At 42.3% G+C, this 25,580-nt stretch overlaps 2 protein-coding genes across 5 annotated transcripts in view; one reads left to right on the top strand and one right to left on the bottom strand.

The window, feature by feature from the left end:
• Positions 1–11,288, bottom strand: part of RPRD1B (regulation of nuclear pre-mRNA domain containing 1B) — a 51,411-nt gene extending 40,123 nt beyond the window's left edge. For 2 of the 3 annotated variants that reach the window (XM_081149802.1, XM_081149803.1), the window contains exons 1-3: positions 10,708–11,258; positions 10,356–10,496; positions 5,306–5,435 (exon numbers count right to left, since the gene is read on the bottom strand). In XM_081149802.1, coding sequence (XP_081005928.1) covers positions 5,306–5,435; positions 10,356–10,496; positions 10,708–10,858 — 422 coding nt within the window. In that variant the 5' untranslated portion in view covers positions 10,859–11,258. Of the gene's footprint in view, positions 1–5,305; positions 5,436–10,355; positions 10,497–10,707 lie in introns of all 3 variants that reach the window. The other variant, XM_081149804.1, reaches the window with a different exon arrangement.
• TTI1 (TELO2 interacting protein 1) overlaps positions 11,274–25,580 on the top strand; it is a 40,039-nt gene continuing 25,732 nt past the window's right edge. The window contains exons 1-2 of one of the 2 annotated variants that reach the window (XM_081149800.1): positions 11,274–11,408; positions 23,036–25,373. In XM_081149800.1, the coding sequence (XP_081005926.1) occupies positions 23,072–25,373 (2,302 nt within the window). In that variant the 5' untranslated portion in view covers positions 11,274–11,408; positions 23,036–23,071. The remainder of the gene's footprint in view (positions 11,409–23,035; positions 25,374–25,580) is intronic. The other variant, XM_081149801.1, reaches the window with a different exon arrangement.

Here is a 25,580-nt window from a genome sequence, read left to right on the forward strand (position 1 = left end):
CCGTTCTAAATTGAGAAATCTTTAAGTGAAAAAACACAAAAAAATCATTGCCACCATCAATGAATACACTGGAAGGTGATAATTACATACATAACTTGTTATGTTGAACACAACTTAGTATGTATTTTAATTCTGATTATAAACTGAATCACTGTAAAATTGATCTAAAAAGCAAAAAGTGTGTATTATACACACAGGATTGCTGCTTGAAGTATCAGGCCAGCTTGGGGGCCTTTTCTTTGGTTTTTAAAAAAATGTCTTTATTGATTTCAGAGAGGGAGAGAGATGGAAACATGAATGATGAGAGTTATTGATCAGCTGCCTCCTGCACGCCCCCTGCTGGGGATCAGGCCCGAAACCTGGGCATGTGTCCTGACCAGGAATTGAACCCCAACCTCCTGGTTCATGGGTAGACAACCACTGAGCCACACTGGCCGGGCTTGGGGGCCTTTTCTTCCTTTGCAGTTTTAATGGCACTTCCTTGATACAGCTGCTATAATTTCGGTGTTTCTGTCTTATCCCATGTACTGTAGGCCTATGGTAGCCTACTAAGGGCAAGAATTCTAAGTATCTACAACACTTCCAATAGCACCTCATGTATAGTTGGAGCAGAAATGTTCCTCTGCAACTGTGCAGAAAAGAGTTAACATAGCAAGCCTGAGACTGCTGCCCTTAGAAAGGCCTGCTTATAAGGTTGGCCCTTGGCAGGCATCTGAGAACCTGGGTTTCAGAAGTGTTCCTGCCATTTCCTAACTAATAAGGGTGGTTTACTGTGCCTAAATTGTTCAAACAATATTGTTTATGTGCTGAACACCTGCTTTCTTTTTGAAATATTAGCAGAGGATGCCTGTGGCACATCCCAATAAAAACTGGGCACTGAGTCTCTAATGAGCATCCAGGTATACATTTCACACGTGTTGCCATAATTCAATGCAGGAGGAATTAAGTATATATCCTGTATGACTCCACTGCAGCAATTTTCAACCTTTTTCATCTCTTGGCACACATAACTAATTACTAAATTCTTCGGCACACCAAAAAAATGTTTTTGCCCATCTGACAAAAAAAATAAAGTATAGCTCTGGACGGGTGGCACAGCTGATTGGAGCACTGTCCTGTACGCCAAAATGCTGCATGTTCAATTCCTGGTCAGGGCACATACCTAGGTTGGGAATTCGATCCCCAGTTGGGGCGTCTATGGGAGGTAACCAATTAGTGTTTCTCTCTCTCTAAAAATGAATATAAACATATCCGCAGGTGAGGATTTTAAAAAAACAGTATAATTTTGATTCATTGACACCACCGACTATTGAGTACAACTATATACTGAGTCCTGTGAGTACTCCTAACAAATCACCAAACCTAGGAATGGTCTTCAGGACTCATGGCACAATGGTAAATAAACACGTACATGGTGCTAACTCCAAATTTGTCTACAGAAATTAATTTCCTACTGAGATTCAGATGACAGGCATGCCTCAGAAATACTGCGGCTTTAGTTCCAGACCACAATTCAGTAGCTATCTCAATAAAGCAAGTTGTATTCTTTTTGCTGGTGGAGGGTCTTTTTTTCTTTTCTTAAAATCCTCACCCGAGGATATTTTTTCCATTGCTTTTCAGAGAGAGTGGAAGGGGGAGACATCGATGCGAGAGAGACAAATCGATTGGTTGCCTCCCGCTTGCTCCCTGACCAAGGTATGTGCCCTTGGCCAGAATCGAACCCGAGACCCTTCAGTCCACGGGTCGACGCTCTAACCACTGAGCCAAACCGGCTAGGGCTGCTGGTGGAGGGTCTTGACTTCAATTTGTGAAGAACATCTGTGAAGCATAGTAACGCAAAGCACAATAAAACAAGGTATGCCTGTATTTTATCCATCTGCCTATGTGGCACTGCCTCTTGGAATATCTACCATCAAACTTAACATGGCAAAACAAAACTCTTGATTTCCTCTACCACCTTTTCCTCAAACCTCATCTCAATAAACGGTACCACTGGCCATCCCCTTAATATTAAAAACCTAAAAATATTCTTTGATTTCTCTTTTCCCTCACTACCAACTCCTACTCCACTCCCATAAACCCTATCAGTTTACACTTGGGGGGTTGGGGGAAGCAAATCCATCTACAAAGTCAACATTCAATAAACAGAAGCTATTATTAATCTTCTCACTGCTTCTGAGTCCTAGCCATGTCACCTCTGGACTGTCTTCGAGCAAGACCCTCCAAACTAATGTCCCTGCCTCTCCCTTGGCCCTTATAATCCATTCTCCAAACCAAGCCAGAGGGATCTTTTAACAATGTGATGGAATATATATCATTCCCCCGTTTAAAACACTTCAGTTCTGACATCCCATCAGAACAGAATCCTCTCTTGCAATACTTACAAGGCATATGTGAGTGGCACCTGCCTACCTCTCTGATATCATATGGATGCCACTTTCCCCTTTGCTCAGTGCTCTAACCACACTGGTCTTCACTCTGATCCTCTTAATGTGCCACAATTACTTCTACCTGAAGTTCCTACTTCACACAATTACCTCGAATGTCATTTCCTGAGAGGCCGCCTTCACCACACTAGAGAAGATCCTGCTCTAGAATGCTATTCTACTCTATCACGTCCACCTTATCTCTCTCAAAGTATCTTGTTCATTTATTTGTCCTTGCCTGCCTTACTCAGGGCTGCTCCCGACTGTCTGGATCAGTTCTTGGCACACAGAAGGCACTCAGAGACACGCTGAATGAAAGAAAAATAAGGTGCACAACCATCTCCAAACTGAGAAGAAAACAAGAAGCATGTGTGTGGTTAAAAAGTGCAAAATCTGGTTAATTAAACCGCTATTCAAATTAAACCTACCCTATGAGCTTGGCAGCTTTCTCTGATTTGAAAGGTTTGGTTTGGGAATTTTTGGGGGTGAGGGAAGAGGTAGAAAATTATCATAAAAGATTCCTAATCAATTTTGGTCAATATTAATAGGCCAACTATCTTTGCTCATCAATTGGCCACAAGAAAACCATACAGAGAGCATGTCTAGCTGTTGATAAGTACATCAACATTGAAGTGGAGTGGTTGGCCCTTCTAACAAGGGGCGAGGAGGGGGCTTGGAAACATGGGGATCCCAAATATAATACCCAAATAGGACATTAAAAGAACTAGAGGAATGCAAAAAATAAATAAATAAATAACAATCAAGTGAATAAATTAGGGTTTTTTTAAATTAAAAAGGACCAAGTTTATTTTCTCCACAATGCCACAGTTCCTCCTAGATAGGTCGTAAGATGTTACCAAGCAGAAAAAGGATTTTCAATCCCAGTGTTGTCCATTCCCCTTCTCTCACCCCTTTCTACTTACCCTTTTCTGGATTTGGGGCAGCTAACAATTAGTGTTCAATTTTTACATAAAAATGTTATATTTATTAATGCTGTAGAAGACTATTTTAGTCAATTTCCTATACCCTAAATTAATTAATAAATTCATCAAATATTTATTGAATCCCTCTCTGTGCCAGGGCAGACCACAATGTTGCCCAGCTCCTGGGACACCACCATCCATAGCAAAGCTACATAAATGGTATCCCCTAAAGCCACATAACCCAGCAGCTCTGTGCCAGACACTTTACTAGGCGCTTAGGATACAGAAAAAGGAAAAAAAATAACACAGAAAAGAAATGGCCCTTCTCTTCAGTTTATAATTTAGTAATATTCCTATGAAGGAGCAAAGGCCTTAAATCAGTCACTGAACTATGTACTTTCAAACATACTTTGAAAACATACTTTATTTTTTTCTTGTATATGCCCTGACCAGGGACTGAACCTGCAACCTTGGTGTATCAGGACAAGGCTCTATCTAACCAAGTGAGCTACCCAGCAAGGGCATTTTTTCCCCTATTGATTTGGGGTGGGGGGTGGAGGAGAGAAATGTTGGTTTGTTGTTCCACTTATTTAAGCATTCATTGGTTGATTCTTATATGTGCCCTGACTGGGATGGAACCCGCAAACCCTGGTGTATCAGGATGAGGCTCTAACCAACTGAATTACCCAGCCAGGGTGAGCATACTGTTTTACCTTAGCCTCACAACTCTAATTAGGAAACTTGGGCTCAAAAAGCTAAGTATCACATATAAAGTCACTCAGTGTTGGAGGCAGAGCTACAGCCAATGCCTAAGAAACAGAACTAAATCTCAAAACAAGAAAATGCCTGTCTTGCAGTTTTAAACAGCTACTTTAGTAGCTTGTTCTAGGCTTACCCTCTATTATAAGGACACAGTATTTATTCAAATTCATAACACGTTTTCTTCAGCGCCCACGTTCATCAAAAGAGTGAGCCAGCTATGTAGTAGACAAACAAAAGTCTTTTTTTCCATCTCTAGAAAGCTAGGTGTCATTTCTTTCTTTTGGGTCTCTCATTTTATTCCTTCAAATGTTTCAAATCTTCATGGAACGCCACTTATTTTCACATTTAAGACCTTTCACTTACACTTAAGACACTAGAACAATTTTTATTTAACCCACCAGTCTCCTCTGTGCCCTTCCCAATTTCCTTTTGCAAAGACGTTTATTATTTTTATATGTTTATTGAGTAATAGTCTAGTGAAAAATAGTTTTTCTCTGCTCTTCCTAGGCAACTAACTTGTGTCTATGGAAAAACCATTTGTTTTTAAATGAAAAGAATGATTCATGAAACTTTTAATAAAATACATGTTTTCTGTGATACTAGTTATATGTGTGCTCTATGCTCCAGGCCTCTCTGTTATAAAACATGACAGTGGCAGAGACTTCATATGATATAGCCAGAGCAAATATCTACTTTCCACACTAGTAATTATCTTTGCAGTTATAGTAATGACCACTATTTCTAGTAAACCAGACATCTAGACATCCAGAAGGAAGGAGGTAAAAATAAATGCCTAAACAACTAATTTCTTGCTAATAAGGTTTTGTTACTGGAAGATTCCCTTGTACTATTTGGCTTTTTGTTTTTTGACAATAAGCTAATGAGACAATTCAGCCAAACTAAGAAAAATATACCATATTCAAGAAATGAATTCAACAAATGACCACATCTAGGGAAAGGATCTTTCAAGTGCTAGACTGAATCCCCCAATGCATCAAAATGTTTATATGTCTGAGGTAGTTTTTAATGGCCCAGCAAAACATAAAACCATAATTTAGCTTTTGCACCACCCTGTAAAGCACATCTCTATAAAGTACAAGTTGTCAATTAACAAAAGTTACCTTGTAAAAGGAAAGAACAAAAAAGAGGAAAGGTAATGTACTTAAAACCAAAACAAAAAGAGAGACAACATACCTGGCAACATGAGAAAAAGCGTCCACAAGGACAGATTCAAATTCTCTAGTGAACTCAGGTCCTTTCCTTTTACTGTTTTGGATGACGTCATTTGCTAAGTACAGAAAGGTAAGCTTTCTATTTGATTTGGCTGGAAAAAAGAAAAGAAGACAATTTAACTTACACCAAGGAAATTCTCAATTCACAATTATTTCACCCTAAGCTACGCCTAAAATACACATTAAGACAAGCATTATCTACTTGAGGCCAAGGCTGCTACAGGTTTGAAAAACCACCTTGACACCTCTGACAAAAGAGGTTTGAGAACACGATTTTGGAAAAAACAAAACAAGAATGGGCCATCTTTACTTCAGTGCTATTTTAACCAGGGTATTAATGAGCAGGAAAGATGAAGATAACCTGAGGAAAATTCCTGAAGGATAAGCAGTGAATATTCTCCAGGAGACATGTTAAAGCCAAGGTTTTCATTTACTCTACTGTAAAAATGAACTTCTCTAACTCACTCTTAATTATCAAATATTACAGAATGAAAGACTGAGTTAGGGTCTTATAATTTATGTTCCTAGACTGAGAATTTCTCTTTGAACATTCTAATAACCACCATCAGTCAATTACATAAACTCTACAATCCAGAGGAATCTCTAGATGCACCAATGGACATTTATCTCAAATACAAATATACATTAATGCTACATTATTAATGAAAATTTACACATCTGAAATCTGAATGTGCAAAATCATGACTCCCACAAAAACAATAATTTTTCACTCTTATACATACTCTATGTAGTACTTCCTATTACTCTATATGGTATCATATATTAAACCATAAAAACTTCATGCACTATGTCTGAGTTACAGTTGCTTGGGGGAACATTACTGAATTTCCTGGCTACTATGCACATAACTTCTCAACCGTAAAGTTACATCATTACAATTTTTGATCCCAGTTTTCTTTGAAAAGAAATAAAAACACAATCAGATAGTTCAAAACACTAAGTTTTCTCCAATGCCAAAGTACTCAGAAAACTCAAGCAAGCCCTGTGTCAACCTTTACACACACCTAGCCCTTCCTCTCAGAAACCGCTCGTCCTTTTGAAATGCACACAGTATGTATAAGTTCTGACACAGCAGGTGTAAGATCTAACATTTTTAAATGTAGCTACAGAAGAATAACCCAAGTTAAAAACAAGATTTAAAAAGCATATTACAGTTTAAACTGATGACTTAGAGTGCTCAAAAAAATGAAACCTGATTTTGATGACCAACTGGTGAGAAATATTGGAAACCTGGGGCTATGTTGCTATAAAGGTGTGATTATAAAAGCAAACCTTGTTCTGGGATGTCGCAGCCAGTAAAACTACCAAGTCTATAATGCCATGACAGTTAACAGGTTCAAAAGTAAAACAGAACTTCAACAAAGCAAATGTAACTTCACAAAAGCTTTACAGATTCCATATACTTCCATGTACTTTACAGATTCCATATCTGAAGCTTTACAGATTCCATATACTTAATGGTTAAAAAACCCAGAATTCATATTATAAAATGTCATGGCCATTCAAGAAAGACTTGATATATTTTTTAATACTACAAATATGATAGCTAGGAGGCCAGAGAGCCAAAGTTTTCACTATCTACAATGCCAATTAATTTTCATCATCCCTAAATTTAGCAATGGGGTCTTATTTAGGATAAAACTTTATCCCTCCACAGTCCTGAACAGTCAACATAAGCATCATGAGTGTAAAGGTGATATGACAAAGCCCTAGAGCACCTGAACACACAGTCATAATGCACACAACACATACACCTTCCAACTCCAGCCCCAGGTGACAGCTCACTTGTTCATATGTCTCTCCAATATGACAAAATAGATCTTTTCACACTCTACCTATGCCTACTCCAAACCGGGTGGAATAAGTTATTGAGCAAAGTTTAAATAACTAGCTAGCCAAAAAATTTCACTTTTTGGCTGGTTTTGACATCTAGAAAAGTTTGGAAAAAAAGCTTATTTGCATTCAGGCCAAGATACAAAAACATTAGCAAAAAATATTCATCTAAGAGCATTTTATACCAAACGGCTCCATAAAGGAGAGAACAGAGCTCAAAAAGATAAATTAAGAATTAGTCCTATAAAATAATACATCAGCAATCGAAGTAGTATTTAAGCAAGAAAAAGTAATTTTTGTAAGTCTAGTAAATATTTCTGAAGGCAGCTAAGAGGAAGTCTGTGAAAATCTTAGGGAAAATGACTTGACCATTGATAGAAATGTCTGCTTATAAAGACTCAGGGTGGGCTAGAACCAAAGGGGCTGGTCAATTTGAACATTAGGGCACAAAATCTTTTCCACTTTAGTGTGGGGGCATTTTCAATTCATGAAGACAGCCTGGATATTAGGAAGCTGTATCCTGATACTTGCAAGAGCATCCTCTAGCTCTGCGCTATCCAATATGGTAGCCACTAGCCACACGAGTGAACACTTGAATTGTGGCTAGCAAAATGGAGGAACTAAATTTTTTACTGTATTTACTTAAAACTTTCATTCCTTAGTCACACATTTCAAGTGCTCAATAGCCACCTATGGCAAGTGGCTACCTTGCTGGACAGCACAGATACAAAACATTTCTATCATCACAGAAAGTTGTATTGGTGCTGTTCATTCAAAATGTCAGAGACCACAATTTAATTCCTAACCTACTTTTTAACTGTAACAGGCACCATGCTAAATACTGTAGGTGTTACAAAGAAACAAGAGGCCTAGTTTCTCCCTCAAAACACAACCTAGTGAAAAAGACATAGCTAGAAAGAATGAAATACCGTAGTCCCTGGTATTATGTGTGGAGGGATTAGTTCCAAGGCCTCCCCACCCTCCCAACCCCTGCACCAATACCAATATCCATAGATACTCAAGTCCCTTATATAAAATGATACATAGCATTTGCATGTCCTAAGCAAATCCTGTATATTTTCAATCATCTCTAGATTACTTATAATACCCAATAAAATGTAAACACTATGTAAATAGTTGTTACATTGTATTGTTTAGGAAATAATGACTAGAAAAATAAAAGTAAGTACATGTTCAGTACAGACCACGATCCTAGGCCTAACTACACAGTACACTTAGTCAGCTACAACATAACTTTTTTTCTGGAATATTTTCTATCCATGGTTGGATGCAGAACCTACAGATACAGAGGTCAACTGTAAATGCTAAATTGGTGTGCAATGGAGGCAGTGATTAATTCTAATAAACAAAAACACTACAGGTTTGGTTGGAAGGTTATGATCACTTTCACTTATTAAGTGCACTGAGGCACTGGGTACTTGAAAACACAAGTTTTGGTGTCAGAGAGCTCTGGGCTCACATCCTAGCTGTGTGGCCGTGAACAAAGCACTTAATCTCTCTGTACCTTTATCTTCTCATCTATAAAATGGGGATAATAATGCTGGCCCATTTATAACATAACTTTCCATCACATGAGATTATGGTTAAAGGAGCTTCATAAATGAACGCACGTTCTAAATTGCCCCCCCCCATTAACTCAAGTAGGGTGAGGTGGGGAATCAAGAAGGCTTCACAAAACAAGTGACATTTGAGATGGACCCATTTCAGATCCTACCAGATAGGATCCTATAGAGGTGATTCACATTTTTTCCCATCTCAGATGTTGGAAATATTTGAATGGCACAGTGGGCTACATAAAGGAGGTTCTGAGAGCTCTAGGTTCTATCCCCTAACTTCCCAGAAGGCTGAAATGACCCCTATCTCAGGATAGTAATGATATTTGGGGGTGGGTGTCTGCTAGAGAGCTAGAACTGAGTCTCCTGAAAGAATCTTGAATTTTGGTGTCTGTCAGCCTGATATAGTCTGAGCCTCATTAGTTGCAAGGCCTTAAAAATACCACTCAGCTGCCCAGCCAGGTGTGGCTCAGTGGTTGAGTATTGACCCAGGATCCAGGAGATCCTGGTTCAATTCTTGGTCAGGGCACATGCCCGGGTGGCAGACTCAGTCCCCAGTTTGGGGCGTGCAGGAGGCAGCCGATCAATGACGACTCTCATCATTGATGTTTCTATCTCTCTCTCTCCCTCTGCCTTCCTCTCTCTGAAATCAATAAAGATATATTAAAAAATATATACACCACTTAGCCACTTTAGTTTCATCTGTAAAACAGAGTGGAATCCCCGCCTCAAAAGTAGTAGAGAACATGAGAAAGGTTGTTTCCTATGCTATAAAGGGCCTACCACACGTACAGGCTGTCCAAAACAGCTCTAAGCTTCTTGTCCTCAGCTTTCTGCTGTGGAACTCATCGGGGTATCCGAGAACTGTGTAGGTAACCATCTTTCTCCACCAGGCTGTAAGCAACTTGAAGGTGAAGACCATGCCTCATATTGAGCAATCAGTAATCCCCTCTCACCATTATTTATTGAATGCTTATACTGTGCCCAACACCAGGCTAGATGTTTACTTACATTATTCTCTCTACACCTCACTATAGCCTCAGATTTTCCTCATCTGCAAATTTTCTACTTCACAGGACTCTGACAATTAAGAAAATGACAATGTATGTAAAGATATCAGTACTGGGCCTGGCACATAATAAAGGCACGGTAAACACCGTCATCTCCATTTTATAGGTTAGGAATCAGAGGGGCAAAGAGGTTAAGCTGCTGGGGACAGTAAATGTCCAAGTCAGGCTGAAATTCCAGATAGTTGGCCTCTGGAGCCAACATGCTTTCAAGCACCCAACCTAGTGCCTGGTACATAACAGGCTGAGCTCAAGGGATGTCTGTTAGATGTGAGCAGGGTCGAGAATCGGTGAAAGATGCATGAGAAGAGGAGCCTACGTGGTGTGGTCCCTTAACCTCTCTATACCCGGAGTAACTACCTTCTTCACTGGGCTGTTCTGGGGTCTGAGTGCGAGGAGATACGTACAGGCCTTGGCATAATGGACTGGCACAGAATAAGGGCTCTGTAAGTGGCAGCTATCCCAGTCCTCATTTTACAGATGAGACAACAAGAGGCATAGAGATGGAGAAACTCACCCAATATCGCCCAGTGAGTGGCTGAGCCAGGACTCGATGCAGGCATTCTTACTCCAGAGTCTGCTGGCTCTCGCTCCAAATGCCCAGGAAAGCGCCAGGCACACAAGAGGCCAGGGCCAGATATCCCCAAGGCGCCGCACGCTGCCCGGATAATAATAGTACCAGTGTCAAACGGCTGGCTAACCGGGCGTCTGGGCGACGGAACCTCGGACGAGTACCTAAAACCTTCCCGGGCCCCCATTTCCTCTCCCGAAAAATAGGGATAACACCGTCTCCAATCTCAGAGGCGCAGTCAGAGGCCCGGGGAGAGGACAGGCCGGGAGGGCCCCGGAGGCGGGGAGAGGGTGTTTACCTTTGCGGAGCTCGCGGTGCCACACCGAGACGATGGGTCCCGCGTGCTTGCGGTGGTGGATGAGCCACAGGGACAGGGTCTGCACGCTCTGCTGAGAGTTGCTCAGCTCCGAGAGCTTCTTCTCTAGCGCCGATTCCGAGAAAGAGGACATGGTGGCGGAGACGAGGCCCGGCGGGGAGCGGCCTGGGCCGCCCAGTGCGGCGGGAAGAGCGACGGCACGAGGCCGAGGCCTCACCGGACCGCCCGCGGGACTCTTTACTCACTGACAGACTGCCAGGCCGGCCGGGGGTAGGGGGGATGGGTCTCCGCAGTAACAGCCTCCCGCGCCCGCCGCCACAAGATGGCCACCGACCTCTCACCCCGCCGCGGGCAGGGTCAAAGGGCACGGCCGGAGCAGCTGGACGCCGGGAGGTCTCAGAGCTGTAGAAACGCCCCTCCAGAGGCGGCGGCGGCCTCCCTGAACCGCGTTCAGGGCACTTCGAAAGCGACAGGCCGGGAGAAGGAACGCAGTTCGGCCGCCTCCGGAAGGCGCTCGGACCACTCGCGCGCGCACGCCGGCGCAGTGCGTCCCGCCGGAACCCTTTCCGTGGCTCCCGCAGAACCTTTCTGGCGCGGCGCGGCGCGGCGCGGCGCGCGAGTTAGCGCGTCACTTCCGGCGGGGCGGAGGAGGCGGGAGAGCGAGGGCAAGGCTGGACGGCGAGGTAAGGGAAGGGAGGCGGGAGCCCGAGGGAGACCAGCCACTGGGAGCGCCTAGAGGGGGATCCTGAGGGCGCACTGAAGCTGAGAGAGCAGAGCCTGGGTGTGGGAGGGGGGCTTTCTCACCTGACCGGGTCCAGGCCGCACTCTTCCCCCATGTACACTGCTCCCGGGCTGCCCACCCCCCCAAAAGCTCTTTGCTCTGCCAAGCCACCCACGTGCATGCACTTTTGACGCCTCCATGCCGTGGGTCTTGCTGTTCCTTCTTCAAAGGTGGCTCCTCTCCTCACTGGGCCCACCCTTTAATGTCCAGTTCTGACCTCAGGTCTGACAGCACCACCATAAAACACTCTATTCTGCTCTTGGCTCTTAATTGGTTGCTTTATTGGGGAAAGTACATGCTGCCCTCTGGGAGCCCACTTACTGTTCCTTATATTTAAGTAATACTAACTTTGCGAGGGAGTTGGAGGCAGAGAAGTCAGTGGGTCCATTGACTTCCTTTAAGAAATAGTGTTTCATGCCCTAGCTGGTTTGGCTCAGTGGTTAGAACCTCGGCCCATGGACTGAAGGGTCCCGGGCTGAACTCCAGCCAAGGTCACATACCTCGGTTGCAGGCTCAATCTCCAGCCCCAGTTGTTGAGTGCGGGAGGCAACCAACAGACACATAGATGTTTCTCTCTCTCTCTCTCCCCCTCCCCTTCCCCCTCCTCCCTCCCCTTTCCACTCTATATGAAAAGCAATGGAAAAGACATCCTCGGGTGAGGGTTAAAAAAAAGAACAAGAAACACTGTTTCAGACTCTGAACCCCTGAACTGTTATTAAGAAGTTTTAGATTCCAGTTATCAAATCAGCAGAGAAATTTGCCCTTCTGGTCTGGGGATGGTGGTAGGAAGTTATTTCCTGATTGTCAAGGAACTTACTTGTGGGTGGACTCCAATTAGGAGGCGGTCTTCTAGTTGATGCCTGTTTTTGCTTTTAACAACACTATTGTAGTTTTTTGCTTAGATGCTTCTCCAGACTAGAATCATAATCATGGCCAACATAGGGAACAGTTGCTATGAGCCAGACATAGTAACTCATTTAATTCTTAGGACAAAGCTGTGAGGTAGGTATTTGTAATTCCCATTTGGCAATGGGAATGAAGAAACAGGCTGAGAGAGATTAGGGGACCTACCCAAGACCACATAACTAAATCAGAGGAAAAGGACTGCATCTTTCTATCTTTTTTTACCCCAGCACCTGATTCATGGCTGATTGAGTGAATTACTATAAAAGAGATGAATAGCCTAAATTCACACAGTCAACATCTAATTATAATTATAACCTATTGTCTTTAAGTCCAAATCTAGTGTATCTATCTTTGTGTATTAAGTAACACTGTCATATACTGAGCACTTTTATTCCAAACCACTTTGTATTAAGCACATTACATACAATCTTTTATTTAATCATTACAACAGTCCTATGGGGTGGAGAGTGTTATCACTCTTGGATAAATGAGAAAACATAAAACATAGGTGAGTAATCTGTCCAATGTCACTTGGACGTAGGAAGGTTATCTGATGTCAGATCCCAAATTCTTCACTCCTGATCCAGTGGTTTACGCATTCATTCAGCGAATAATTTTTCGAGTATCTATGTCTGAAACACTATTCTTGGCAAACAGTCAAAATCCATGTCCTTGGAAGCTTAACTTCTATAGGGGAAGGTACATAAACAAACATGCAAGTATAAAATGAGTCAGAAAGTGATGAGTGCCTTAAATAAAAATCAAAGAGGGTAAGAGGGGTGAGGAATGTATGTATGGGTGGATAGGAGGCTATTGTATATGCTGGGCAGAGAAGGCCTCACTAATACAGTGACATTTGATCAGAACCCTGAAAATGAGAGAACAAACCATATGCTATGTGGTGGAATATTGTTCCAGACAGAGGGAAAACCAAGTACAAAGTCCTGAGGTTAGACCACTTTGGGTATTTTTGAGGAGCAGCAAGGAGTACAGTAAGGCTGAAGTGATATGAACCAGAAGGCTGGAAATGAGCTCAGAAAAGTAGCCAGGGACCACATCACTTGGGGACTTGAGGCAATATGAGTGAATGAAAGTCCATTGGATGGTTTTGAATAAAAGAAGAGCATTGTGGTTGTTAAGTAGAAAATAGACAGCAAGGACAGAAGCAGGAAAACCAGTTTGGCAGCTGTTGTGATAACTCTAGTGAACGGATAACTCAGACTAGGATGGAGGTGGTGAAAAGGGTCAGATTCTGGGGATATTTTAGAACCAGTAACAGAATTTGCTGGCAGATTAGATATGAGGTGGAAAAGGAAGACCAGAGTTTATATTGCCCCAAGGGTTTTAGCCTAAGCAATCATAAGAATGGATTTTTCATTTACTGAATGGAGGAAAGAGCTGGTTTGGGGAGTAAGAGCAGGAGTTTAGATTTGTACACATCAAGTTGGAAATGCCTATTCAAGTAGAGATGTCTTGCAGGCAGTTGGATTTATGGGTCTGGAGTTCAGGGGAGGGATCTGGGTTAGAGGTATAAATGTGGGAGTCATGAAAGGGAATAGGTGTAGAAAGAAAAGGGGCCCAGTGTGACTGAGTCCTAGAACACTTCAACATTTAGAGGTCTGAAAGATGAGGATGATATAATCGTGATTTTTCTTCTTTAGCCTGTTAATATTAATTACACTGATTGATTTTCAAATATTGAGCCAGCCTTTCATCCCTAGAATAAACCCTACTTTGTCATGGTGTATAACTTTTTTTACATACTGCTGATTATATTCTATTTTGTAATATTTTGTTTAGGATTTTTGCATCTATATTTATGAGGGAAATTGGCCTGCAATCTTTTTAAATTTTTGTATTGTCTTTGTTAGATTTGAGTGGTATCATGGTGATACTAGCTTTATAAAATGGATTGGAAAATATTTCCCCCTCTTTTTTCTCTAGGAAGATTGTGTAGAATTGGTATTCTTTATTTTATTTTTTTAATCATTTTTTAATTTTTCCAAGTACAGTTGACATATAATATTATATTAGTTCTTGGTGTACACCCCAGTAATTAGACATTATATGACTAAGTGATCATCCTGATAAATCTTGTACCCATCTGACACCATACATAGTTATTAGAATAATATTGACTATATTCCCTATGCTGTACTTTGCATCCCCATGACTATTCTGTAATAGCCAATTTGTACTTCTTTATCCCTTCACTTTTTTCACCCAGCCTCCCTCCCATCTGGTAACCGTCAAAATGTTCTCTGTTCTGCTTCTTCATTTATCTTGTTTTCTTTTTAGATTCATTTGTTAATAGATATGTATTTATTACCATGTTATTGTTCATATTTTTTATCTTTTTTTCTCCTTAAAGAAGAAAGACCCTTTAACATTTCATGTAATACTAGTTCAGTGGTGATGAACTCCTTTAGCTTTTTCTTGTCTGGGAAACTCTTTATATGTCCTTAGATTCTAAATGATAGCTTTGCTGGGTAGAGTAGTCTTGGTTGTAGGTCCTTCTTTTTCATCACTTTAAATATTTCTTGCCAGTCCCTTCCAGCCTGCAAAGTTTCTATTGAAAAGTCATCTGACAGTCTTATGGGAGTTCCCTTGTAGGTAACTAACTGCTTTTCTCTTGCTGCTTTTAAGATTCTCTCTTTGTCTTTAACCTTTTACATTTTAATTACGATGTATCTTGGTGTGGGCCTATTTGGTTTCATCTTGTTTGGGACTCTCTGTGCTTCCTGAACCTGTATGTCTATTTCCTTCACCAGGTTAGGGAAGTTTTCTTCATTATTTTTTCAAATAGGTTTTCAGTTTCTCACTCTCTCTCTCTCCTTCGGGCACCCCCATGATGCAAATGTTGGTACACTTGAAGTTGTCCCAGAGGCTCCTTACACTGTCTTCATTTTTTTTTTTTTTTTTTTTTGGATTATTTTCTTGCTGTTCTGCTTAGGTGTTTTTTGCTTACTTATATTCCAAATCACTGATTTGATTCTTGGCCTCATCTACTCTATTGTTGATTCCCTGTAAATTATTCTTTATTTCAGTTAGTGTATCCTTCATTTCTGACTGGTTCTTTTTAATGGTTTCTATGTCCTTTGTTATGCTGTTGACATTCTCACTAAGTTTCTTGAAGTTCTCACTAAGTTCCCTGAACATCCTTACAACTATTGTTTTAGATTCTATTTGATAGTTTGCTTGCTTCCATTTCATTTAGTTCTTTTCTGGAGATTTTTCTCTTGTTCTGTCATTTGGGACCTGTTTCTTTGTCTCTACATTTTGGCTGCTTCCCTAAGTTTGTTTCTATGTATTAGGTAGAGCTGCTGTGTCTCCCAGACTTGGTAGAGCGGCCTTGTGTAGTAGGTGTCCTGTAGGGCCCAGTGGTGCAGCCTCCTCAGTTACCCAAGCTGGGCACTCCAGGTGTCTTCCTATGTGGGCTGTATGCACTGTTCTGTTGTAGTTGAGCGTTGATTGCTGTTGGTGTCACTGGGAGGAATTGAACCCAGACTGATCAGCTGGGAGGACCAGCTGCCAGTACAATGGAGGAGCAGGACTTGCTTCAATGGGATTTTGGTGCGCTCCAACTCTGCCCCTTGAGTGTATCACTCGTGGATGTGGTTGGGTTGTAATTCAGCATGGTCTAAAGCTGTCCACTGGGTATACTGGCTCTGGGTCCACCCAGGAGGTGCAAGGTCACCACCACCTGTGCCCAGCCTGGGGTCACCCAGAACAACCTACAGAGTGATCTATAGATGACTGGTACTTGTGCTGGGCTTGGAGGTGCCCAGGAGAGGTCAAGCTGCAAACCAAGGCTGGCTGTTCTTAGTGCCAGGCCTGGGGCCACTTAGCAAGAGGTATTAGGTATGCAGAGGCCAGATGCTGTTTGTTTGAGGCAGGAGAGGCCATTTGTATGAAAAAGCCTCTGGGTACAGCCAAAATCTAGAGCTATGATTGCCCCTGAGAATGCATCTAATAAGATCTTCCCATAATGGGTCAGATCAACGACTATTGGGAATAACTCCTGCCAAGGGAAGAGTGTGGCATTTTTTTACCCAGAATCCAGTTCAGACATAGCTGATATTAAAGTTCTACCAATGAGAGAGCCAGACCTTAGACTATGGCTGTCGGTTCAACAAGCATTTACTGAATACCTGCTCTGTGCCAGAAGCAATAAACAGACCTGTCAAATATCACTCCTTTCATAGAGCCTGTATTCTAGTGAGGGGAGAGAGACAATAAATAAATTGGTAGATCATCCGTTTTGACAGATGGTGTTAAGTGCTATGGAGAAATTTGAGAGGCAGGGAAAGGAGATAGGGAGTGTCAGGGTGAGGAGGCGTGAGGATAGGTTGCAGTTTTAAATAAGGGTGGTCAGAGAAGGTTTTACTCAGAATTCACATGTGAGCAAAGCCTGAGAGGAGAGAGAATGAGCCATGAGGATATATGTTGGAATAGCAAGTGCAAAGGCCCAGAACAAGTCGTCAGATGTCATGCCTAGGTGAGGTGTGGCTCACTTGCCTCAATGGCACCTTTGTCTTGTCTCTTTGGCTCATTAGGTACTATGAGTTTTCTTCTAGCCTTTGCTTGTGACGGGTATTTTACCTTGAGCAGCCTCCTCTATAGCCCCAAGTATTTAGTCTCCTAACCCCAACACAGTCTCCTCCTTCCATGAACACTTACCTGCTGGTTTCATTCTTTGTCCAAATTCCTTTGCAATTCTTTTTTTTCTCCCTTTTTCACTTCTTGATTGTATGATACAGTAAGTACCTTGTGATCTACAATCTTATCCTTTAAGTGCCTATAAAGATAGCAATCTGTACAGACTGTCCCATTTGTCTTCACCACCAGCACCATGGCCCAGGGATCTTACATAGCCGGCCCGTGAAGAGGCAGACAGAGATGGGGAGGAGGGGATAAGGCCACCCGCCAGGGGGAATGGGTCCACTCCCCTGGGGCTGCTTTCCACCACCGCAGCAGAACTGTGAACTAGGAGAGGTTTTGAGGGCCATCAGCAGTCAAGAACTGGTTATTCAGGCTTTGTTTATTCAGCCACTTTCCGCCGCAGTCGAACTCTAGTTTGTTTTCTCTGCCCACCCAGAGAATCGGCTTGTTCTGAATGCCTCATCCTAGTATCACTTTCTGGGCCAGAGTGCTCCTGTTGCTGTCAGTTATATCAACATCAAACTTTGCAGCACTATTTTGAATAATCAGAGTTGTATTTTATAGGAATAGAGTCTAGGACTCCTAAGGCTCTAAATCTCTAAACAGTTCCTTCTGTAATTGACATATTGTCACACAAGTGTGATTTCATGGCCATCCTATAAAGGTATATGATTGCCTTTTATAGTCATGTCAAAGTAGCAGTTTGTTATACTGTCTTCCTCACAGAAATCTAGTTTATGTGTTTCCGAGTCTGTAACCCATTCTTCTGAAGATTTCGATTGTGGTAAATCTTCATCTGTATAGTACTCCGTTGAGAGACTATAACAGTTTCTCCATCGTAGATGAACATTTGGGTAGTTTCTGTTGGGAGGCGATGGTGGATGTTGTATTCCAGGGCACATCTTTTGATACGTTTGTGCATGCATTTCTGTTGGGTATGCATGAAGGAATGGAGTTACTAGATCACAGAGCACTGCATGTTCACCTTTAGAATAATAGGTGCAGTCCTGCCAGCACTGAATGAGGGTTCTTGTTGCTTCATATCCTTGCCAACGCCTAATATTTTCTTTTTCTTTCTATCCCTTTTTTTCAGCTTAACCCTTCTGGCAGGTGTATAATGGTATTTTATTGTGATTTTAAATTGCATTTTCCTGACTAATGGTGTTGAATGTCTTTTCATATGTTTATTGGGCATTTGAATAGCCTCTTTTGTGATATGTCTGTTCAAGCCCTTTTCCATGTTGGATTACCTTTTTCTTTCTTTTTTATTTTGTTTTTGGGGTGTGTGTGTGTGTGTGTTGGGGGTGGGGTGGGAGAGGTTTTTAGGAGGAGGAGAAGGAAGCACTGGATTGCCTTTTTCTTAATTTACTTAAAAATCTTTTATATTATAAATATGAATGTTTTGTCAAATATATAGGAAATCTCTTGCCTCACTATAGCGTCTATTCCCTTTATTATTGGTGTCTTTTGATGAACACAAGTTCTTAATTTTAATGTAGTCAGATTTATTCTTTTTTTTTTTTTAAGGGTTAGCCCTTTTCTGTATCCTTTTAAAGAAATCTTTGCCTACTCCAAAATCACAAAGATGTTTTCTATTTTCTTTGGAAAGCTTTATTTTTTTTACATTTTACATTTAAATTTGGTGTGAAATGGAACCAAGACACATATATTTTTTCATGTGGACAGCCAAGTGACACAGCACCTTTAATTGAAAAGACCATTCTTTTCTTCTTCTTTTTTAAAATCTTCATTGTTGAAAGTAGTACAGATGTCCTCAGTTCATTTCAGTATTACCTTTGTCAGGTATGTGAGTCTATATATGGACTCTCTATTTTATATGTGGGGGCTATTTCTGGGCCCTTTTCTGTTCCACTAACTTGTTTGTCTTTCTTTATGACAGTAACACACTGCACTGCCTTAAATTATTGTACATTTACAGTAAATCTTGAAATCAGGTGGGGTCAGAACTTACACTGCCACAGCTTACCAATTTAATTCTCCTTTTTCAAGATTGTCTTTGCTGTTCTAGATGCTTTGCATTCCCATATAAATTTGAGAATCATCTTGTCACTTTGTACAAAAATCCTGCTGGAGTTTTGACGGGTTATGTTGACTCTACACCAGTGGTTCTCACCCAGCAGCGATTTTTGCCCTCCATGGGACATTTGGCAGCGTCTGGAGACATTTTTGGTTGTCTGCACCTGAGGGGATGCTGCTTCCATCTGGGGGACAGAGGCCAAAAATGCTGCTAAGTATCTTACAATGGACAGGACAACCCTCCACCAACAAATAATTGTCCAGCCCCAAATGTCAATAGTGCCTCCGTTGAGAAACTGAATTAATATCACTGTTTCATTAGGGCTCCTGCCAACCATCTTCTCCTTTTTTGTTGCTGCTGTTCATCCTCACCTGAGGATATTTTCCCATTGATTTCTTTAGAGAGAGTGGAGGGGAGGGTAAGAGGGAGAGAGAGAAGCATCGATATGAGAGACACACACATCGATGGGTTGCCTCCTGCACATGCCCTGACCGGGGCCGGGGGTTGAGCCTGCAACTGAGGCACGTGCCCTTTACCAGGAATCATCAGTCCGCGGGTGGCGCTCTAACCACTGAGCGAAATCGGCCAGGGCAGCTGGTGTCTTATTTGTTTTCTACTTGACCTACTGGTTTTGCTTCCTTTTTTTTTTACCCTTTTTGGTGGGGATAAATCAGTAATATTTGTCATCTCATTTTTACTGTTCTCTGAACTTGTTAGGTATATATTCTTTTACAGTATTTTGGAGCTTACCCTACAGATTTCATCACGCATTCTTGACAGGTTATAGTCTAATACAAATTATTTTACCACTTTCTGATGCTGCTAGACTCTTAATACACTTAATTTGTTAATACCTCCCACAACCCTTTTGTGCATTATTGTCTTGCATTTTGGTTTTGTGTGTGTATATATATATTTAAACTACAAAAGACATAATAATTATCTTTTTGTACAGTTAATACTCTTTTATATTGATCTATTTTTATTGGTCTCCATTCCTTCCTACATTTCTATGCTTCTGTTTAGGTTCATTTTCTCCCTTTATGTTTTTCCTTTGGTGCAGACCTGATAGCATTGAATTCTCTCAGATTTTGTTTGTCTAAAACATCGTTATTTTACCTTCAGTTTTGAACATTGTTTTGTGGAATGTAAAATTCAAGGTTGGTAGTTATTTTCTTTCAGCACATTAAAGATGTCATTCTGTTGTCCTCTGGATTTTATCATTTCTGTTGAGAAGTTGTCAGTCTTATTGCTCCATTACTTTAAAGACTTTTCGCTGCATTTTTGGTTTTCAGTATTTGACTGTATTTGGTTTTCAGCATTTTCATTGTATTGTCAACTTGGGGTTTGTTGAGCTTCATGAATCTGTGGGTTGATCTCTTCCATTTGTTTGAACATTTCTCAGTCATTTCTCTGCCATCCTTCTCCCAGAAGTCATGTATTTTGAGATCCCTGAAGACTGCAGTTCCCCCCCACCCCAACCCCGCATGACTGTATTAAAAGCATTATAATTTCTCTTCATTTAGTAATAGCCCTTGACCTGGGCCACACCAGAATCCTGAGCTCATGTCCAGGATCAGCAAATGCACCAAGGGGGAAAAAGAAGCTCCTGATTGTTGGCTCACTCTGAACATTCACCCTCACTAGAGTATCAGTCCATCATGTTGCTGCTTCCACTTCTATTTGATGCTTTAAGAAATGATTTTTGTAATTTATCTGTTTTTTTAAAGTTGTCAGCAGGAATATTGGCCTGCCACACCCTACTATATCCTACTTGATCACAGAATATGTATAGTTGTTTTTTGAGTGCTTGTCAGGTGCCAGATGCCCTTCTAAGAAGGCTGAAGCTGTAGGTATGCCCAGTCTAAAGTAGGTAAGACAGACGTATACAGAGTAATACAGGATGCTAAATACGATAGTAGTGGTGTATACGGTGCAGAACAAAGGAGGCGAATGTGAAATAGCGTCACCTGTGTGGGAAATTGCAAGTTTTATAATTTTACATGGATACAGTTTTAAGTTTGATGGGTGAAGCGATAGAGGTGAGGTCAGTAAGATAAGTAGGGGCCTGATGGTGAAGTGGCCTGTGTGCCATGGTAAAAAAGTGTTTTCACTTTCGGCAGGCACGGAGAGCAGTTGAAGAATTTTAAGCATGAAAAAAGGTGATCAGATTTTTGTTTAGAATGATTACTTACATGTCATCATGAAATGTGGACTCAAGAAGGGCAGGCACACAAGGCAGGGAACCAGAGAAGAAACTGCTATAGTCAGTCCAACATTAAATAAATGATCATCATCAACATATTTGAAGGACATTGAAGGGGTGGAATTGGTGAAACTTACCGAAATGGTAGAATTAAGAAAGCAGAGAGTCTAAGGTTTGTAGGTCAGGTGAGGACCATCATTCGTAAAGAGAATACAGGAGAAAGAGCAGATAAGTTTAGTTTTAGACATAATGTTCCCACTTCATTAGCTCTATTACAGTTTTTGTCATATAATCTGAGAACATAGTTCAGCACACCCAAGGTTATCTTGTTGAAACTCCTGAGATGAACAAGAGAGATGTCTGGTCCATCATCTGTTCAGAAGCCCTAGCAAGTAGAGCCAAAAGAAAGGAAGAAAGGAAGGGAAATGGGGGGGAGGAGAGGAAGAGGGAAGAAAAGAGTAAGAGAGACACCACCAGACTAGATGGTCTCTAAGCCTCCATCCAGTGCCTGCATTTTACAGTTGTACACATTTATGGTCTCCAGCTTCTGCTCAGTCCTCAGTACCCTTGGGCCACACTTTTATGTCTTCCCAGCATGCTCTGCTTCCCCAAAGGGAATATTTGAGACTTTTCTTTCCCTCCTCAAGCCCTCTGTTTACCCTTCTTCTTGTCCACTGTCAGCCCATGACTTTGAGTTTCTCCTCACAGAGAAAAGAGACTCTCTTGTATTAAGTGGCTCAGCTCCTTCGTTTACCTTAAACCTACCTCCTTTCATTGCCTGCGCGCCTGCCTGCCATCCATCTTCCCATCCTGCTTGAGTCCCTTTCTCCCATGATTTCTGTGATAATGTGCACTCCTGGCTTTTCCATTTCTCTGGTCACTCTTTTCCATTTTGTTTCTGTTTTCAGTCTCAACGAGTTCTGATTCTTCTCCTGAATTACTGGCTGCCAGGGGATCTTCTCAGTGCATGAAGTTGATCTTATCTTCCCCTGCTTAAAACTTCTGGTTGACAAGAACAGGCAAAACTAATCCATAGTGATAGAAGTCAGAATAGTGGCTCCCTCTGGGCAGGGGAAATAGGAATTGATTGCAGAAGGGCATGAGGGAGCTTTCCAGGGTGCTGGAAATATTTTGTATCTCTTTACGAATGATGGTCCTCACCTGACCTACAAACCTTAGACTCTCTGCTTTCTTAATTCCACCATTTCTGTAAGTTTCACCAATTCCACCCCTTCAATGTCCTTGTTTTGGGTAGTGGTTACATGGGTCTCTACATACATAGAAATTCCTTAAGACTAGTATATTTCACTGTGTGCATGTTATGCCTCAAGTTAAAAAAAACTTTAAGCGGTGCTTCATTAGTTAAAATCCAGACTCCTTAGACTAGACCACAGATTCCTGTTCATTCCTCCCTCAACTCTTGGCTCCAGCATTTCCTATGAAACCCATCCTGGCCTCTCCAGGGCTCTGGCCCATGGGTCTTCCACACTCACTTAGGACCATAAGCATGGGCCTATCCTAATTCTTAACAGACTGTGTTGTAACTGTCTCTCTGCTTCCCGCACTAGACTGGGAAGAACAGGGACCATCTCCCCTAGCGCATTGGGCAGCGACTGGCACATAGTCCCCCCTACATGCCTGTTCAATGAATGAAGGCAAGTTCACTTTGTATTTTCTTTGAACTTGACTTCTTTACTGAAGAATTTCCTTCCTCCAGCCTGCAGGATGTTTCCTCTGTGAGGGAAAGTGCACAATGGCAGTGTGTGATACTCCTGAGGAGGCCTTTGGCATCTTACGCCCCATCTGTGTTCAGCTCACGAGGACGCAGACCGTGGAGAAGGTGGAGCAGCTGCAGGCACAGCTGCAGACCGTGAGTGGCTCGGCCCTTCAGGAACTCCAGCAGTATGTGCTCTTCCCTTTGCGGTTCACCCTGAAGGCCCCAGGTCCCAAAAGGGAGCGCTTGATCCAAAGCGTGGTGGAGTGCCTCACATTTGTCCTCTCCTCGACATGTGTGAAGGAACAGGAACTTCTCCGGGAACTCTTTTCGGAGCTCTCCTGTTGTCTGTATTCCCCCAGCTCCCAAAAACCCGCTGCTGTGTCCGAGGAGTTGAAATTGGCTGTGATCCAGGGCCTCAGCACATTAATGCACTCGGCCTACGGGGACATCATTCTGACTTTTTATGAGCCCTCCACTCTGCCTCGTTTAGGGTTTGCGGTATCATTACTTCTAGGCCTAGCGGAGCAGGAGAGGTCAAAGCAAATTAAGATTGCTGCCTTAAAATGTTTACAGGTTCTACTCTTTCAGTGTGACTGTGATGCCCATCCGCGGTCCTGGGATGTGCTTGAGCAGAAGCAGCTGGGGGACTTGTTTGCTTCTTTTTTACCTGGAATTTCAACCGCACTGACCAGGGTTATCACAGGAGACTTTAAACAAGGGCACAGCATCGTCCTATCTTCCCTAAAGATATTTTACAGGACAGTGGGCTTTGTTATGGCTGATGAGCAGCTCGGAAGAACCTCCGAGGTCCAAGCAGAGCCTGCGGTGGAGCACAGAGTAGCAAAGCTGATGGTTCATCGGGAAGCCGATTGGGTAAAAAATACTGGCGACAAGTTGACTGTCCTTATTAAAAAGATAATCGAGTGCATTTCAGTTCACCCACACTGGAAGGTGAGGATGGAGCTGATAGACCTGGTTGAGGCTCTTCTTTTGAAGTGCAGTCAGTCACTGGTCAAATCAGCTGGTCCCCTTCTGAAGGCTTTGGTGGGTCTACTAAATGATGAGAGTCCTGAAGTTCAAGACCAGTGCAATAAAGTTCTGAGACATTTTGCAGATCAGAAAGTAGTGGTGGGTAGCAGAGCCTTTGCTGACATCTTGTCAGAAAACCTACATTCCCTTGCCACCTCTCTTCCCCGCCTGATGAACTCCCAAGATGATCAAGGCAAATTCTCTACTCTTTCCTTGTTACTTGGTTACCTGAAACTCTTGGGCCCCAAAGTGAACTTTGTCCTCAACTCTGTGGCCCACCTCCAGCGCCTTTCCAAAGCGCTTATCCAAGTTCTAGAATTAGATGTGGCTGACGTCAAAATTGTTGAAGAGCGGCGTTGGAACTCCAGTCATCTGATTGCTTCTCCGAAGACCTCAGCTGCACAGCCAAGGAGCCAGATCCAGAGGAGATATTTCCGCTTCTTTACTGATGAGAGGGTTTTTCTGCTCTTGCGACAGGTCTGTCAGCTTCTTGGTTTTTATGGGAACCTCTATTTGCTTGTGGATCACTTTATGGAGCTGTATCATGAATCTGTGGTTTACCGAAAGCAAGCCGCCATGATCGTTAATGAACTGGTTGTGGGGGCTGCTGGGCTGGAAGTGGAAAATCTTCATGAAAAACACATTAAAACAAGCCCAGAGGAACTGAGAGAGATTGTGACATCTCTACTTGAAGAATACACAAGCCAGGAAAATTGGTATTTGGTCACTTGTATTGAAGCTGAAGAAATGGGAGAGGAGCTAACAATGAAGCAGTCAGGTCCCCAGGCCATCACATCTGGCGCACACACCTGCCAAGTTACATCTTTTCCAGCCTTCTCAAAACCAAGTCCCACTATTTGCTCCATGAACAGCAATATCTGGCAAATATGCATCCAGTTGGAAGGGATTGGCCACTTTGCATATGCACTAGGAACAGACTTCCATTTGCTCTTGATGTCAGCCCTCTACCCAGTACTAGAGAAGGCTGGAGACCAAACCCTGCTCATCAGTCAGGCAGCTACCAGCACCATGATGGACATTTGCCATGCTTGTGGCTACGACTCCCCACAGCACCTGATCAATCAAAATTCAGACTATTTGGTGAATGGGATCTCTTTAAATCTGCGTCATCTGTCTCTGCACCCCCACACCCCAAAGGTCTTGGAAGTTATGCTGCGGAACTCTGATGCTAGCCTGCTTCCTTTGGTGGCAGATGTGGTTCAGGACATCTTGGCCGCCCTCGACCAGTTTTATGATAAGAGGGCTACTTCCTTTGTCAGTGTTCTGCACGCCCTGCTGGCAGCATTAGGTACATTGAGAGCCCTTTTTAGTGCTGTTTGGGGGAAGGACTAGTATCCTTATTTGCCTAACCTTGTTTTTTTCTTTGTGGTTATGCTATAGAGGACATTATTTGAATATTGTTTAAATTGGAATGTTATTTGAATTTGTCCAGCCCCACATGTTATGGTAGGGTTCCATTGTATGCATATGTGTGTGTGTATATATAGACACACAC

Source organism: Miniopterus schreibersii, assembly GCF_964146895.1.
Source record: "Miniopterus schreibersii genome assembly, chromosome: 10".
Lineage (NCBI taxonomy): Eukaryota > Metazoa > Chordata > Mammalia > Chiroptera > Miniopteridae > Miniopterus > Miniopterus schreibersii.